This window comes from Mustelus asterias, chromosome 11 (genome assembly GCF_964213995.1).
Source record: "Mustelus asterias chromosome 11, sMusAst1.hap1.1, whole genome shotgun sequence".
Taxonomy (NCBI): Eukaryota; Metazoa; Chordata; class Chondrichthyes; order Carcharhiniformes; family Triakidae; genus Mustelus; species Mustelus asterias.
In genome coordinates this window covers 24,025,017-24,041,413 of record NC_135811.1, presented here as the reverse complement: position 1 = coordinate 24,041,413, position 16,397 = coordinate 24,025,017, and the positions used below count along the sequence as shown (strand labels likewise).

Below are 16,397 nucleotides of genomic sequence, written 5' to 3'. Positions count from 1 at the left end.
TCAACCAGGTTACAAATTGCAAATTACATTGGCGTGGGCATGCACGCAAAGAACTCTTTTCAAACAGTTGGGGGTACAGTCCATACTAGTTGGTGTATGGAAGAAATCCAAAGGTGCCTTCTAGGCTTTCAGATGCTCCCCACTCACACTGCTCTTAAAGGGACTAGTATTAGCTCTACTTTTTCTGCTCATCCGGATGCCTTGCATGCAGGCAGAAAAGCTTTCGTCGAAGCTGAGGTGTCAGAGAGAATTCGGCAAGCCCTACAGAAGTGCATAAGGCCACCAGGGATACAATTGCAACAAGCAGATATGATAGATTATAAAAGGGAAGGCCAAGCAGAGTGGAAAGGACCTGGCAAGGTAATAGGGAGTAATGGGAAAGTAGGAACTGTACAACGCTGCAATCAAATTGTTTGGGTACATCCTTCGTGGTCGATTGGTACTGACTTTACATTCACAGGTCCTGAGCAGCATATAGAAAGTGAGGAAGCACTGTGCACTTCACACGCATGTCAGGAGCAGATGATGGGAGACCATAAGGCTGACAGACTATGGACAAAGTAATACTGAGGCACTGGATGATGCTATTTGTTCAAAAGGTCAGCTACCTAAAGTGGGCACAAAGGTAACGTACATGCCAGAAGGGGCAGTGTGTGGAGAGATGCCACCCTAATAGGGAGAGTGAAATCCATTAATTTTCATTTTAGAATTGTAGTGGTTTGATTTGGAACCAAACTTTGGTGAACATTAGAGTCGAAGGAGGTCGGTTCATCATCAGGAAAGGCATTCAGCCACTGTGGATTGAAGTCAAAGGTAAGGAGTGCAATGGTCTGTGCTTCTCAAGGGCTTTTCTTTGTGTAACAGAAACAGAAACCGTACCTTCTCAGTATGTGTTGTATCATGCATTTGTGTTCAGGATCCCTCACTAACACTGTTTCAGAAAGGCAGAGTACACAGAGCACTTCAAATATAACACAGAAGCTTCTCAAAACATTGGGGTGGCACGATGGCACAGTGGTTAGCACTGCTGTCTCACAGCGCCAGGGACCCGGGTTCAATTCCAGCCTTGGGCAACTGTCTGTGCGGAGTTTGCACCTTCTCCCCATGACTTCGTGGGTTTCCTCCGGGTGCTCCAGTTTCCTCCCACAGTCCAAAGATGTGAAGGTTAGGTTGATTGGCCACAATAAATTGACCTTTAATGACAGGGGGATAAGCGGGGTAAATGTATAGGTTACGGGGGTAGGGCTTGGAGTTGTTGTTGGTGCAGGCTCGATGGGCTGAATGGCCTCCTTCTGCACTTTAAGGATTCTATGATTCATAGAATAAATAGTCTTTAGATCAAATGAATTACTTTAAAATACAGTAACAGTTAGAAAGACAACTGTGTAACAGTACGAACAGCAGCGAGCTGAATAAGCAGTCAAAATATTTTTGGTAGTGCAAGGTAAGGGATGAATGTTGCTGAGGAAAACACTCTACTTCTCTTCAAATCATTTCAACACATGAACCCAGCTGAACAGGAGCACAATGCTTCAATTTAACATCACATCTGACACGATAGTATTTCCCTAGTATAACTCTAAAGGCCCCGATTTTAACTTGGGGTAGCAGTTGTGCAGGTTGGGTTGAGGAGACTGACAAATAGAGTCACACTGTGCAGAAAAGGCCTTCGGCTCATCGAAAGTGCCCAGTCCTCACAGTGAAGATACAGTCCCCTGTGGGAGGTAAGTCGTTGGGAGGGTTTTTTTTGGAGGGCCTCATCAGGGTGATGAGTGGGGAGAGGGGTATGGGTGGGTGGCAGAGCTGGGGCAACTGAGGCTGTCTGCTTCACCTGGCAGAAATAGGAAAGAAAAAAGCAATACCACAACTTTTTGGGCCTCTTCTGTCTCCTCTTCCCAACATGTTGACCTGACGAGGAAGTTGCGATTCCTCTGTGCAGGCGTCGAATTACAACGGCAGTTTGACCCCGAAGATATCATCAGAGTTTGATGTGAATATTTAAAGGAGGATGGTGTTGGCTTCTGTTTGTAAAGTGCAGGATATGAGTGGAACTGATGGGAAGGTTTGGCGATTGGTGCTCCCATGTAATCTGATACCCATCCAGTTTCTGTCAGTGAAACGGTGTTAAAATTGGCCATAAATTGTCAGCCGAGACATTTTGCTCAACTAATGGAATGTGGCTTAAAGTAACAATCTTCTAGTTCAAACATGAGAGTGCGACAGGCTGAGGCAAACTGTCTATTTTTCAGTTCACATACAATGAGCTCTTGTTTCTAGGTCTTTCAGAGCTGTCTAATTCCATAAAGATCCCTTTTAACTTTATTGTAATGGAATACTTGTTTTTCCAAAGTGCCTTTATTATACCTTGCTTTAAGAAGTAGTCCACTCCATTTGCTCCTCTGTGGGCCAAGGGCCATAGCAACCTAAAACTGACCATTTCACTTTTGCAGGTGCAGCCTGAGGCAATGCACCATCTGATTTCCTTCTCTCCAAACATCAGCACAGCAATGTAGTAAGCCATCATGCCACCTCCACTCCTAAAGCTGGTTGTAATCATAGTGTTCTAGAAGGAGTTCTACTCCATTTGAAAACTTTATATGAGCGAATAGCCAAACAAAGTTGAGAACTTTAAATCCTGTTGTTCTTCTATATGCATGTTCCCACCCCACCAAAGTATCTTGATCAGCTGACATACCAGATTTAATGGAACAGAAATCAACTGTCCTTCATGAAATACCACTGGTAATATTCACCCCATTCTTAATCTCTTCATGCCATTAAACAAAATTGGCTACTTGACAGAAGCCAGAGGGTGGTTGTAGAGGGTTGTTTTTCAAACTGGAGGTCTGTGACCAGCGGTGTGCCTCAGGGATCAGTGCTGAGCCCACTGTTATTTGTCATTTATATTAATGATTTGGATGAGGATATAGGAGGCATGGTTAGTAAGTTTGCAGATGACACCAAGATTGGTGGCATAGTGGACAGTGAAGAAAGTTATCTCCGATTGCAACAGGATCTTGATCAATTGGGCCAGCGGGCTGATGAATGGCAGATGGAGTTTAATTTAGATAAATGCGAGGTGATGCATTTTGGTAGATTGAACCAGGGCAGGACTTACTCAGTTAATGGTAGGGCGTTGGGGAGAGTTTTGGAATCCCCTATCTTTGACAAAGAGATCTTGGGGTACATGTTCATAGCTCCTTAAAAGTGGAGTCACAGGTGGACAGAGTGGTGAAGAAGGCATTCAGAATGCTTGGTTTCATCGGTCAGAACATTGAATACAAGAGTTGGGACGTCTTGTTGAAGTTGTACAAGACATTGGTAAGGCCACACTTGGATGACTGTGTACAGTTCTGGTCACCCTATTATAGAAAGGATATTATTAATCTAGAAAGAGTGCAGAAAAGATTTAATAGGATGCTACCGGGACTTGATGGGATTCGAGTTATGAGAGGCTGGATAGACTGGGACTTTTTTTTCTGGGCCGAGGGGTGATCTGACAAAAGTCTACAAAATAATGAGGGGCACAGATCAGCTTGACAGTCAATATCTTTTCCCAAAGATAGGGGAGTCTAAAACTAGAGGGCATAGGTTTAAGGTGAGAGGGGAGAGATACAAAAGTGTCCAGAGGGGCAATTCTTTCACACACAGGGTTGGTGAGTGTCTGGAACAAGCTGCCAGAGGTAATAGTAGAGGCGGGTACAATTTTGTCTTTTAAAAAGCATTTAGACAGTTACATGGGTAAAATGGGTATGGAGGGATATGGGCCAAATGCAGGCAATTGGGGTTAGCTTAGGAGTTTTAAAAAAAGGGCGGCATGGACAAGTTTGGCCGAAGGGCCTGTTTCCATGCTGTAAACCTCTATGACTCTAAACAATGCCGCATTGATCATCAATCTCACTTATGGATGGCTGGGATATTAAGCAAAACAAAAGTGGCATTGGAACAGAAAAGTGTACTCTACTAAGATTGTAGTGCAGTCTTGAGATAGTTTAAAGTTTATTTATTCGTGTCATTAACACTGCATTTAAGTTACTGTGAAAATCCCTTAGTTGTCACACTCCGGTGACTGTTCAGGTACACGGAGGCAGAATTTAACATGGCCAATGCACCTAACCAGCATGTCTTTTGGACTGTGGGAGAAAACCAGAGCACCCAGAGGAAACCTCTGCAGACATGGGGAGAACGTGATCCAAGCCAGAAATCGAACCCAGGTCCCTGGCGTGGTGAAGCAGCAGTGCTAACCACTGTGCCACAATGCTGCTCCCAGATAGCACAAAATAAGCTTTAGCCTGCCACTGGCCACACTGTAACAGACTGGAAAATAATAATAGAATCCTACAGTGCAGAAGGAGGTCATTCAGCCCATCGAGCCTTCACCGACCACAATCCCACCCGGGCCCTATCCCCATAACCCCACATATTTACCCTAGCTAGTCTCCCTGACACTGAGGGGGAATTTAACATGGCCAATCCACCTACCCCGCACATCTCTGGACTGTGGGGGGAAACCGGAGCACCCGGAGGAAACCCACGCTGACACGGAGAGAATGCGCAAACTCCGCACAGACAGTGACCCGAGGCCAGAATTGAAACCGGGTCCCGGGAGCTGTGAGGCAGCAATGCTAACCACTGTGCCACCGTGCTACTGATGCTGGGTGAACCAGGCAGGCAAATATTTCAATTCCCAGCGCTACTATTCCATGAAGAGCAGAAATATTCTTCACTTAGACATTGTGAAATGAGCAATGTCTTACCTTGCAGGTACATTTCCTCTCCTTCTGTGAACATCTGATTGCATTTGCTGCATCGTGCACAACTCGGATGGTAATGTTTGTCCCCCGCCTAGGTCCAAAAGATGAGTGTTAACAATCATGTAACGTAACATTAGGACAAGCCATACAATCACAACGGACAAAGCAAGAATCCATACTTGGGAACGGCAAACTGTGCAATCTCTCATTCTGAATCATGCAGCAATAGGGGTGAATGAGTTTGCTTCTCCCGGATCTTAAAACCATTCTGTGTTTGACATGGCAGACAACCCCGGTCTTGCAACACCCTGGCCGCTCTGCCAATTTGCAGAATTCAAACAGACAAGGTACTTGCAACTACAATCTCTTGGAACCCTTCCTGGTTTCAGCTTCCTGTAACCAACCGTAAGTGACAACATGCTTACGAATTAATTATCAACATGACAGGGTTAGTTGTTTTAGCAATCCTTAGGTGATGTCGAGTGGAATTCTGTCAAATACACTGAAGTAAGAGATGTGGCACTGAGCCAAAGCAAGCGCCAAACAGATAAACTGGATGAAGAGATGTAGCAGTAAAGCAATCATGTCACATGCTACAGGCATATTGCTGCCTTCCAAACTCAGCCAGGCTTCAGGGAGGGGAGGGAGCTGTTTGAGCAGCTGCTATCTGCTCACTCCACCCACAGTTACATTGCGGGCAGGGGTTATTAGCAGCATTGCAACAGCAACTGAAATAGTTTCAGGAATGACAGAAATATATTTACCAGAATAATTGTGGCAAATCACTGATCACAACCCTTTTGGGCGTGAATGTATGCCACTCCTTGGACCATAGAGTATTTGCAATCCTGAGCTGGATTTTAGCACAATATTGTGTAGAAGTGGCTTACCCTCTATCCAATTGTTTGTCCTGCCTAATGCACCAACTGTTGGTGATAATATAGCTGCAAGAGTTGATTTACTTGTATTGATCTTTCCAACGTCTCTCACTAACAGATGATGGCAAAAGTGAATAGGACACTAACTGAAAACAATGGAGTAACAACATTTGACATGCCACATCACATATCACGGCCTTAGAATGTAAATCCCCAACTAATCTTCTATGTGCTCATCCAACTCCCCGCGCGCATCCTCCTTCCCCCGTTACCATCTCTGTAACATCTCCCAAAACTCTATTTCTCTGACTCCAGCCTTTTGCATCCTTCCCACTGCTGCCTATGGCTTGTCTGTGCCCTACAAGTCCCACCTCATCTTCCTCCTCCTATAGCACCTTCCTTAAAATCTACATCGTTGACTGAATTTTTGATCACCCAAGCTAATGTGTTCTTCTTTTGACACAGTGCCCATTTTCATCATTCCTCTGCAGAGCAGGTGAGGCATTTTTCTGCATTAAAGGCATGTTTGTGAAGGAACATGCAGAGGTTTACATAGGTGTGTGTTACAAGACACTGGGAGGTTGAAATGTGTGAAAACCATGTTAGCAAGCCTCAGCTGGTCCATCAACACCCCCTCCATCTCAGGTTACAGTACAATATATTTAGAAATGTAATTTCCATGTTTCCCTACTTTACAACAGTGACGACATCAAGAGGTATTAATGAAGTGAAGTGGAATGTCATAAGGTTATGAATGGCGCTCTCAGAATGCAATTTTTCCTTTCTTCCACAGAGTAATAATATATCCAATGTCCATTGTGATATAGTGCAGATTGAATCCACTGTACTGGACCAGGGACACGAGGTGGAAAGAGCATACTTAGAAAAATTATCATATAATTGCACAGTGTCAATATGGGTTTACAAAAGATAAATGGTGTTTGATAAATCGGATTTTTGAGGGCATAACTAGCAAGACAGGAAGCAGTGAATGCATTTGGATTTTCAAAAAGCACAAAAACACAAATTGAGAGCGCATGGTATTGGGGGTGATATATTAGTATGGATTGGTTAATGGATAGAAAACAGAGTGTAGAAATAAGCAGGTCATTTTCAGGTTGCCAGACTATAGTTAGTGAGGCACTGCAAGGATGAGTGCTTGGGTCTCAGCTAATACAATCTATTTCAATGAATTCTAAGTGAGAAAATGGAATGGAATTGGTTTTGCTGACAATGCAAAGTTAGGTGGGAAAGTAAGCTGTGAGACGAGTGCAAAGAGGCTAGTGAGTGGACAACTGTGTGACAGATGGAATTTAGGTGTGAAGTTATCACATTGCAGGGAAAATAGAAAAGTAGAGTATTTCTTAAATGGTGAGAGATTGGGGGATGTTGGTATTCAGTGGGACCCGAGTATCCTTGTACATCAACCACAGAAAGGTAACACACAGGTACAGCAAAAAACAAAAAGCAACTGGTATGTGATCCTTTATTACAAAGGGATTGGAGTACAAGAGTAACATTGGCTGGAATTTTACCACCTCGTCCGCCCCGCTCGCAGAACAGAATTCTCCGTTGGCCTCGGGTGGGATTTTACGAGCCTCACCCGAGCGAGGTCGGAAAATCCCGTCCATTGTCTTCCTTCAATTATGATGTGGAGATGCCGGCGTTGGACTGGGGTAAACACAGTAAGAAGTTTACCGAACAACCTGGTGTTGTTAAACTTCTTCCTTCAATTATGCAGGGCTTTGATGAGACCACACCTGGGATGCTGTTTTGGTCTCCTTACCTGAGGAAGATTACATTTACTTCAGAGGGAAAACAACAAAGATTCACTATACTGATTGTGAGGGGATTGTCCTTCGAGGAGAGCTCGAGTAGATTAGGATCGGGATTCCCTGACCCTTCACACCAGCGGAATTCTCTGGTCCTGCTGCAGTGAACGGAGATTTGGCTGAGCGCCAAATTCTCTGCCCTCACTGGCAGGGGCTGTGGGTCCCGAATTCCGGCCAAGGCCGCTATTCCAGCATGTTTGGTAGAATGCGAGGTAATCTCACCGAGATGTATAAAATTCTGAAGGGGCTTGACAGGGTGGGAGGATGGTGCTGGTTTCTGGGGAGTCTGGAACTAGGGGAAGCAACCTCAGAATAAGGGGTTGCCTATTTAAGATGGAGATGAGGAGAAATTTCTTCACTCAATGGGTTGTGAACCTTTGAAATTCTCTAATCTGGAGGACCGTGGGTGCTCAGTCGATAAGTGTATTCAAAACAGTAGATCAATAGATTTTTTAATTATACTGTATTACTTTGCAGAAATCAGCTAATCAGCCTAAGCAGTTCATGCCAGTGCTTATGCTTCACTTGAGTCTCCTCTTAACTTTATTTCTTTAAATCACTAATTTATCACACTTTCACACCACCATTTTGCACAATACAACGTGTAAAACCAGTTTTGTGCTACTCCCCTCCCTAAGCACAACACTCGTGTCCTGAAGGCTCAGTTACCCACCAGGCAGTGGACTTGTAGCACAAGGTGCTAAAAAAAATCAAAGACACCACAACATTTCAGAGCAGCAAACCTCTGTCATGACTAAACGACCACCTCACGTTATAATCCAATGGGAATCAGCAAAGCCATTCTCCTTATCTGAGATTTTGCCTTCTGGCTGTGAGAGAAACTTCATTCTGAAAGAGGGTGGTAATGAAGGGTCTTTTGCGGCAGCAATGATACCATCATTATTAAACAGCCCCAAACATACTATTAAATGTCCTCACTGATGAATGCTTTACAAGAACTTCCTATAAACATAAAAGTGTCTGAAGCAGCTCTCAGGCTGTTGCTCTGGCAACAGTTCAGCTGATTGCGCCAGTTGTGGCTTTAAACTTAGAAAACGTAATAACAGTGTTAAGTCAGAAAAGGCGTTAGCTCCCATTAATGCAAAGTTTGCAGGCAGCAGGCGTGGCTCTGCTTGTTCTGATTCCCTACAATGTGTCGTATTCTCAGGGCTGTGTGTGAGAAACCTTCCCGCAGCTTTTTTTCTCCTCACTTGAAACAAGCCACTTTAATCCACAGCTATCAGCGCCAAAAAAAAGAATTTCCATTCAGCGTGCACAAAGATATTCATTTAATCTCTTCACTAAGACAAGGAAACAGAAATTCACTTGAAAGGAAACATCTGAAACCTTCAGTCAGCCTATCCTTCAATCTGCCATATCGCAACACACATTCAAGATAAAACATCCAGGATCCTGTCCACCAAGTGATAGGATCCCACGTCACCCATTGACAACTCTGAGTCTAGACAGAAGAGTTTGATTAAGCACCTCCCAAAAGACACACTGCTGTTTCTCGTAGACAGCGACAGGCTTTTGTTTTACTGTGCGTGCCTATTAAATAAAGCACCTAATAAAAACTCAGTCACCAATGCATCCTCGCTGCCCAACAGTTAACATTTCACTGATTCAAGCTCAGATTTCCCACCTTTGCCCCACTTGCCTTTGCTGTGTGTGAACACTGCTGCTCTCCCATTGACAATCTGGATAAACTACTTCAGGACTATCCAGTCACATGACTGAGGACAAGGGAGACTCAAAGCTTGTTTGTTCACATTTTCCAGCACTGTCGGAGCGCTATTGACACTGTACATTGCAGGTGTTGCCCTTAATACGCTGGTGGCTTTCATCCAAATGTGGAAATAATTATATTCCCCAGAATCTCAGATCTGTCATGTCCCTGAACTGTAGACTCCAAGCAGCTGCTGTTTAGTTTTTAGGCTAACATTTTTCTCACTTGAAAATAAATATTGGAAGAGTAACCAATGTGCCAGTACATTTACAAGAGTTGCTTGCTCTTCCAGTTTAGTACGCTACCAAGACACTCCTGATGACAACAGGCAGAATCTTAGCAGAAAATGGCAAAGTGAACTGGCAAAACTGAAAACCGGCATCAGAAACAGGCAGGTTTTCGCTCCAAACCTGATGGCACTTTGTCAAAAAAAATCCGGGGGGGGGGGGGGTTATATTTCAAGCCGTCATTTTGAGGGGCAGGGTTTGAACACGCTGGTAAAGCCCACTGCACTGAGATCAGGGTGCCATGTTTAAAGGGCACCCCCATTAGACCATGAAATAACCTCCCCCCACATCCCATCATGGAGGTCTTAGCTGCCCGCCATGCTCTTTCTGATCATCACCAGATTGTCTCTCCTGCCCCCACCACTCCCCTCCCCAGCTCCTCAAAGTAATCACTGGCATTGCCTTCTCTCTCCCCCAACTGTCATCGCCGGCATTTCCTCCCCCTTCATTGAATGCTCCCGCCCTCGTACTCATACATGCCATCCCCCCCCAAAAGGGGCCCCCCAGCACTGCCCTTGCACAGGTTGGCACCATCAAGTTGGCACGGTGCCAAGAGGAAGTGTCTAGGCATTTCCTTCTCCCCTGGGTACTATACTCACCTTTGCGCACCCCCCAGTGGGGTCCCCATGACAGGTTCATGTCTGGGCAAACCTGTTGTAAACCTCGCCAATGTGACGTCACGTCTGCGAGATACAAAAATTTAGTGCAGGGGAAGATCTGGAGAGGGGAGTATTTAATAATATTGAAATTTATCAAAATGAATGTAAATAAAGTTCTCACCCATTATGGTGATCTCGCTGGCGAGATTCACAATTTCTGGGTTTTGCCAGATCTCAAGTTCCCACTGCCAATCCTGTACATGGAGAGTGCGGGCTCAAGATTGCTCCCATAGAGTAGCTACAGAATGAACTGGGGTCACATAATGTCTGCGGCACACTACGTCTGCACTTCTGACCTATTTAGAAACATGCCATGGGAGGAAGTAAGGGAAACCGCTGCCCCCAGAAAGAGGTTGGAGGCAGCCACAAGGACAGTCAAGCCAAGGCGGACTATTTAAAAGGCGCAGTTCTCCAGGACTCTGTCCCTGGTGTAAATAATGACAGCAAAACAAAGAACAAAGTCACAAAAACAGAAAAATGCTGGAAAATCTCAGCAGGTCTGACAGCATCTTGAGGACTGAGGAGAGTAGAGCCAATATTCATCAGAGCTGGTCAACCACTAACCCTTACAGGCCCTTACCTCCAACACAATCCCCATGCCCCATCCATGCCAACTCAAGTCACTTCATGTTCCCCACCCACCCCATGGCAACTCCAGGCTAAGCTAAGGCACTTCTATGCCTATTCACAGTCAAGTTTATCTCTGTTAAATATCCATAAATAGCATCTCTTCATTGGAGCTCCAGAATGGGTCTTTCCAAAAGTTAATTTCTAAGAAATAGCTTAAATCAACTGGAATTTTCAGAATGAGAATGGAATTTCATTTAATTCACTTTCTAATTTTGAAGATGATGAGGAAAAGCTTTTAAATAATCCCTTTTCTTATAAATAATCCAGAAAATAGCTGTGACAGTATTATACTGACACATTCATGCAATATTGATGAGGGTTTCATCTTGGGAACAAACATAGGAATAGGAATGGAATATTGTTTCTGATACAATATAACTCTCCCTCCATGCAGTCTAGTATCAATAGTTCAACTGTACTGATGGAGAAACAAGGACCAGAATTTGTTGTCAATTTGACAAGGTTAATCATCATTATTTATGGCGGCACAGTAGCACAGTGGTTAGCACTGCTGCCTCACGGCGCCAAGGACCTGGGTTCGATTCCCAGTTTGGGTCACTGTCTGTGTGGAGTTTGCACAGTCTCCCCGTGTCTGCGTGGGTTTCCTCCGGGTGCTCCGGTTTCTTCCTACATTCTGAAAGACGTGCTGGTTAGGTGGATTGACCCGAACAGGCGCTGGACTGTCGTGACTGTAGGGAAATTTCACACTAACTTCATTGCAGTGTTAATGTAAGCCTTACTTGTGACTAATAAATAAACTTTATTTTACTTATGGGTAAACGGTAAATAGGAGTTTGTGTGGTGCAATGGATAGTAACCTTGCCTCTGATCTAGGTCTGTGTTTAAGTCCCACTGAGGGCTTGGAAGGTGTGTTCATAATGTGGCCAAAGATGTTGAGTGTCAACTTGTAAGTCCTTCCAACATCCGGCAATTGTAGGTGGTAAGAGTGGGAGAAATTCCTGGTTAGCCATATGCTGGAAAAAGATTGAAACCTCTACCATCACTATCCATAGCTCTAGGTTACAACATACATGTCAAAATGCATATGGCCACAGCAACTCAGACTCCTCGGGGAGGTGGTGGTTGGTGTGGATCAGATTGGTGCCAACAATATGGAGTTCAATTCCCATTCCAGGTGGGTAGATTTAACCCCTGTATTCTCACCCTATCCATAGGCTGGATCTGCCCTCGGGCAGAAAACTGAAGAAGGAGAAGAAAATGGTACATCAAACCTCAAAGAAGGCAAATTAAAATTGAATATCCAGATATTGCTGTCCTGATTGCCATTAGTTTCACAAAAGATGGCACGGTGGCAGAGTGGTTAGCACTGCTGCTCACAACGCCAGGGACCTGGGTTCAATTCCGGCCTTGAGTGGCCTTGAGGGCGGCACGGTAGCACAGTGGTTAGCAAGGGCGGCACGGTAGCACAGTGGTTAGCAAGGGCGGCACGGTAGCACAGTGGTTAGCAAGGGCGGCACGGTAGCACAGTGGTTAGCACTGCTACTTCACAGCTCCAGGGACCTGGGTTCGATTCCCGGCTTGGGTCACTGTCTGTGTGGAGTTTGCACATTCTCCTCGTGTCTGCATGGGTTTCCTCCGGGTGCTCCGGTTTCCTCCCACAGTCCAAAGATGTGCGGGTTAAGTTGATTGGCCAGGTTAAAAATTGCCCCTTAGAGTCCTGGGATGCATAGATTAGAGGGATTAGCGATAAAATATGTAGGGATATGGGGGTAGGCCTGGGTGGGATTGTGGTCGGTGCAGACTCGATGGGCCGAATGGCCTCTTTTTCTACTGTAGGGTTTCTATGATTCTATGATTTCTATGAGTGACTCTGTAGAGCTTGCACATTCTCCCCATGTCTGCGTGGATTTCTTCTGGGTGCTCCGGTTTCCTCCCACAGATGTGCAGGTTGGGTAGATTGGCCATGCTAAATTGCCCCTTAATGTCAGTGGGACTAGCAGGATAAATATGTGGGGTTATAGCAATAGGGCCTGGGTGGGATTGTAGTTGGTGGCCGAATGGCCTCCTCGACGGGTCGAATGGCCTCCTTCTGCACTGTAGGGATTCTTTGATTGAAAAGCAACATTTTGACCTTTGCTTCCAGTTTGTTTCAGGAACACACTGTATTAGTGCATCAATTTGTCACTAAACCTGTCCCAGAAAGTTTTGTCAGTGCACACATAACCAAATACTTAAGGATGTGATAACGACCATCAATCAACCCCTCTGTTTAAAAATTAACTATGACAAGTTTAAAGATCCAATTTATCAGGGTGTGTATGTGTGTGTTATGTGTGTGTGTGTGTGAGATTCTAATAGGGATCAAATTTTAAATTCTTTTTCTTTTCTGACTTTAATTTTTCCTCTCTTAATCCAATCTTCTTCCCATTCTTTATTCCTTCTTCTGTATCTGGTTGGCCTTCAATTTTCCTGCTCTGCCCAAGACCACAAGAAACTACAAAGGGTCATGAATGAAGCCTAATCCATCAGACAAACCAGCCTCCCATCCATTGACTCTGTCTACATGTCCCGCTGCCTCGGAAAAGCAGCCAGCATAATTAAGGACCCCACGCACACTGGACATTCTCTCTTCCACCTTCTTCCGTCGGGAAAGGGATACAAAAGTCTGAGGTCATGTATCAACCGACTCAAGAACAGCTTCTTCCCTGTTGCCATCAGACTTTTAAATGGACCTATTTTGCACTAAGTTGATCTTTCTCTACACCTCAGCTATGACTGTAACACTACACTCTGCACTCTCTCCTTTCCTTCTCCATGAATGGTACGCTTTGTCTGTATAGCGCGCAAGAAACAATACTTTTACTGTATACCAATACATGTGACAATAATAAATCAAATCAAATCAATTCAACCCCTCTCTCAGTTCTTCCTATCTGTATTTCCAAGTCCTTAAATCTCACTGGATAAGGAGATAGTCCAATAGTTGCCCTCATTCAGGTCCCAGATGCCCGGTTTCCCTCACTGCACTCCTTTTAACTCACACTTTTAGTAACTTAGTTGATGCACATCAATTTAGACACGAGGCTCGAGGCTTCAGTAAATGAAGGCTTTTATTTACTATTAATGAAGCTATCAGAACTTATGTACACTATCCCAGACTGAAGGGGTCCCGGCCAGAGCAGGGACTCTTATACCTCTCCCAGGAGGCGGAGCCCGACTGGGATGTGCCACAACAGTAACAAACACAGGTGTAACAACCCCACCCTAACCCAACAGCAACAATAGCACAATCCAACAGTAACATATGTACATCCTTGTAGTCCTGGCCAGCCCCTGGCTCAGCACTATCCAGTGGGAACCAACGATGGTTCACCACAGTGGGTAATAAATAATTGAACTGAAGGCTGCAGAGGGAAGTTGCCGTTAAATGCAGTGTTCCAGCAACATCTGGCCCATTAGTCTGAAAGGAGAGCAAGACAGAACAACGCATTTAACAATGGTCTGTTCCACAAAACAACATTTGAGATGACAGTCTCGGTTTGAATTTCTGACATGATCAGATCATTTTAAAAGAATCCTTGGAAGCATTTAAAGATATGAAGCATTTTGAAATGACAACTGTATCACATAGACAAGCAGCTGGGCTAAGAAACTATTATTTTTATATTGGGTAACTATGGCAACATTGTTACATCACAGAAGAAACAATGTGCTAATCTCTGCCAAACAACAACTCAGCCTTGAGAGATCTTCCCAAATCCAACAAATCTTCCACAGTACTGCAAGAAATCCAATCGATTCCAAAGTACAAACATGTCCGCCCCATTTTACTTCATGTGCAATCTTATCAATTCGCCTATATTGACCAATTTAAATGCTGAAGAGGCTACTATTTCATAGAACATTTGATATCTCCGGAAAAAACATCAGGAAAGACTGAATGCACAATATTCTCTACACAAGATAAGGCTCAATATACAAGATTAGAAAAGATAAGGGGCAGCATGGTGGCACAGTGGTTAGCACTGCTGCCTCACACCGCCAGAGACCCGGGTTCGATTCCCGGCTTGGGTCACTGTCCTTGCAGAGTCTGCACGTTCTCCCCATGTCTGCGTGGGTTTCCTCCAGGTGCTCCAGTTTTTACTCCCATAGTCCGAGAGATGTGCTGGTTAGGTGCATTGGCCATGCTAAATTATTCCTCAGTGTACCCGAACAGGCACTGGAGTGTGGCGACTAAGGGCTTTTCACAATAACTTCATTGCAGTGTTACTGTAAGCCTACTTGTGACAATAATAAATAAACTTAAATTCAATGCAAGGAGTTGATAAGGTTGGTATAGAAATGGTTCCACTTGTGGGGAAACTAAAATTGGGAACCGTAATTATAAAATAGTTACAAATCATTCCAGAGGAGAAACTGTAAACTGGTCAGTGGGGCGGCACAGTGGTGAACACTCTCAGTGCCAGAGACCCGGGTTCAATTCCGGCCTTGGGTGACTGTGTGGAGTTTGCACGTTCACCCAGTGTCTGCGTGGGATTCCTCCGGATGCTCTGGTTTCCTCCCACAGTCCAAAGATGTGCAAGTTAGGTGTATTGGCCATGCTAAATTGCTCCTTACTGGCCCAAGATGTATAGGCTAGGGGAATTAGCGGGGTAAATATTTGAGGTTATGGGGATAGGACCTGGGTAAAATGCTCTGTCAGAGTTGGTGCAGAATCAATGGGCCGAATGGCCCCCTTATGCACTGTAGAGATTCTATGATTCTAGAGTGCGTAACATGCTATAACAAGGAACAGGTGAGGGAAATAGCATAGTGAGATGTTGGGGGCTAGATAAATACGGGAAAGGGAAAGGAATAGAAAGTTATGCTGCTAGGATTAGATGAAGTGGAGATGCCGGCGTTGGACTGGGGTAAGCCTGGTGTTGTGAGACTTCTTACTAGGATTAGATGAAAACAGGTGGAATGAATGTCATATTGAACAGGTATTAGATGGACAGAATGGTCTGTTTCTGTTTTGTACAATTGATTTACTTCTGCGCTATAGTGTCTTGCCAAATTAATTAGCAATGATATATATATGTCAACATTAAAGCTATGAGAATAGATGTCTATGAGAATAGATGTCCTATACATGTCTTACACAGCATCATTAAGCTGTTAAGGTACAATTGTGTTTAACCTAGTTTATCCCTTTTAGGCCACACAGCCTAACTGTGGTCTAAGTAATACATTAATTAGAGATAAATTCTGTTCACTGAGAAAACATTTCCCGATCGGAAGATGTTTGCAAATTTATAGTTCCTGCAAAGAAATGAGCATAAAGTACCTCCTTTCCTATTTTTATGCTTCTAACTCGTTGAAGTGCAGGGTTTGAAGTATGAAGGACACGGAGAGGGTTAAGTTGGATAACCTCGAAAAAGGAGATCATCAGATTCATCTGTGCCCATTGTTTGAAATATAAGCAGCTGCCATCTTTGTGCTGTCTGCTGATTGACATGATTTCTGTATATCCGCAACGCTAAGCTGCTGTTTACTGGCTGAAAGCATCAAGAACAGGCCCAAAATCCTAACCTCCTGGCACTTCTTAAAGCTTCAGGTGAACTCAAGAGTGGTCAAGGTCAGAGAATTCAAAAACCATAGCAACGGCCTCACTAATAAGAGACATAG

At 44.4% G+C, this 16,397-nt stretch overlaps 1 protein-coding gene across 1 annotated transcript in view; it reads right to left on the bottom strand.

Annotated features, from left to right (window-relative positions):
- Nucleotides 1-16,397, bottom strand: part of ablim1b (actin binding LIM protein 1b) — a 261,285-nt gene that overhangs the window by 80,174 nt on the left and 164,714 nt on the right. Inside the window, exon 7 of the mRNA XM_078223256.1 lies at nucleotides 4,758-4,845. Coding sequence (XP_078079382.1) covers nucleotides 4,758-4,845 — 88 coding nt within the window. The remainder of the gene's footprint in view (nucleotides 1-4,757; nucleotides 4,846-16,397) is intronic.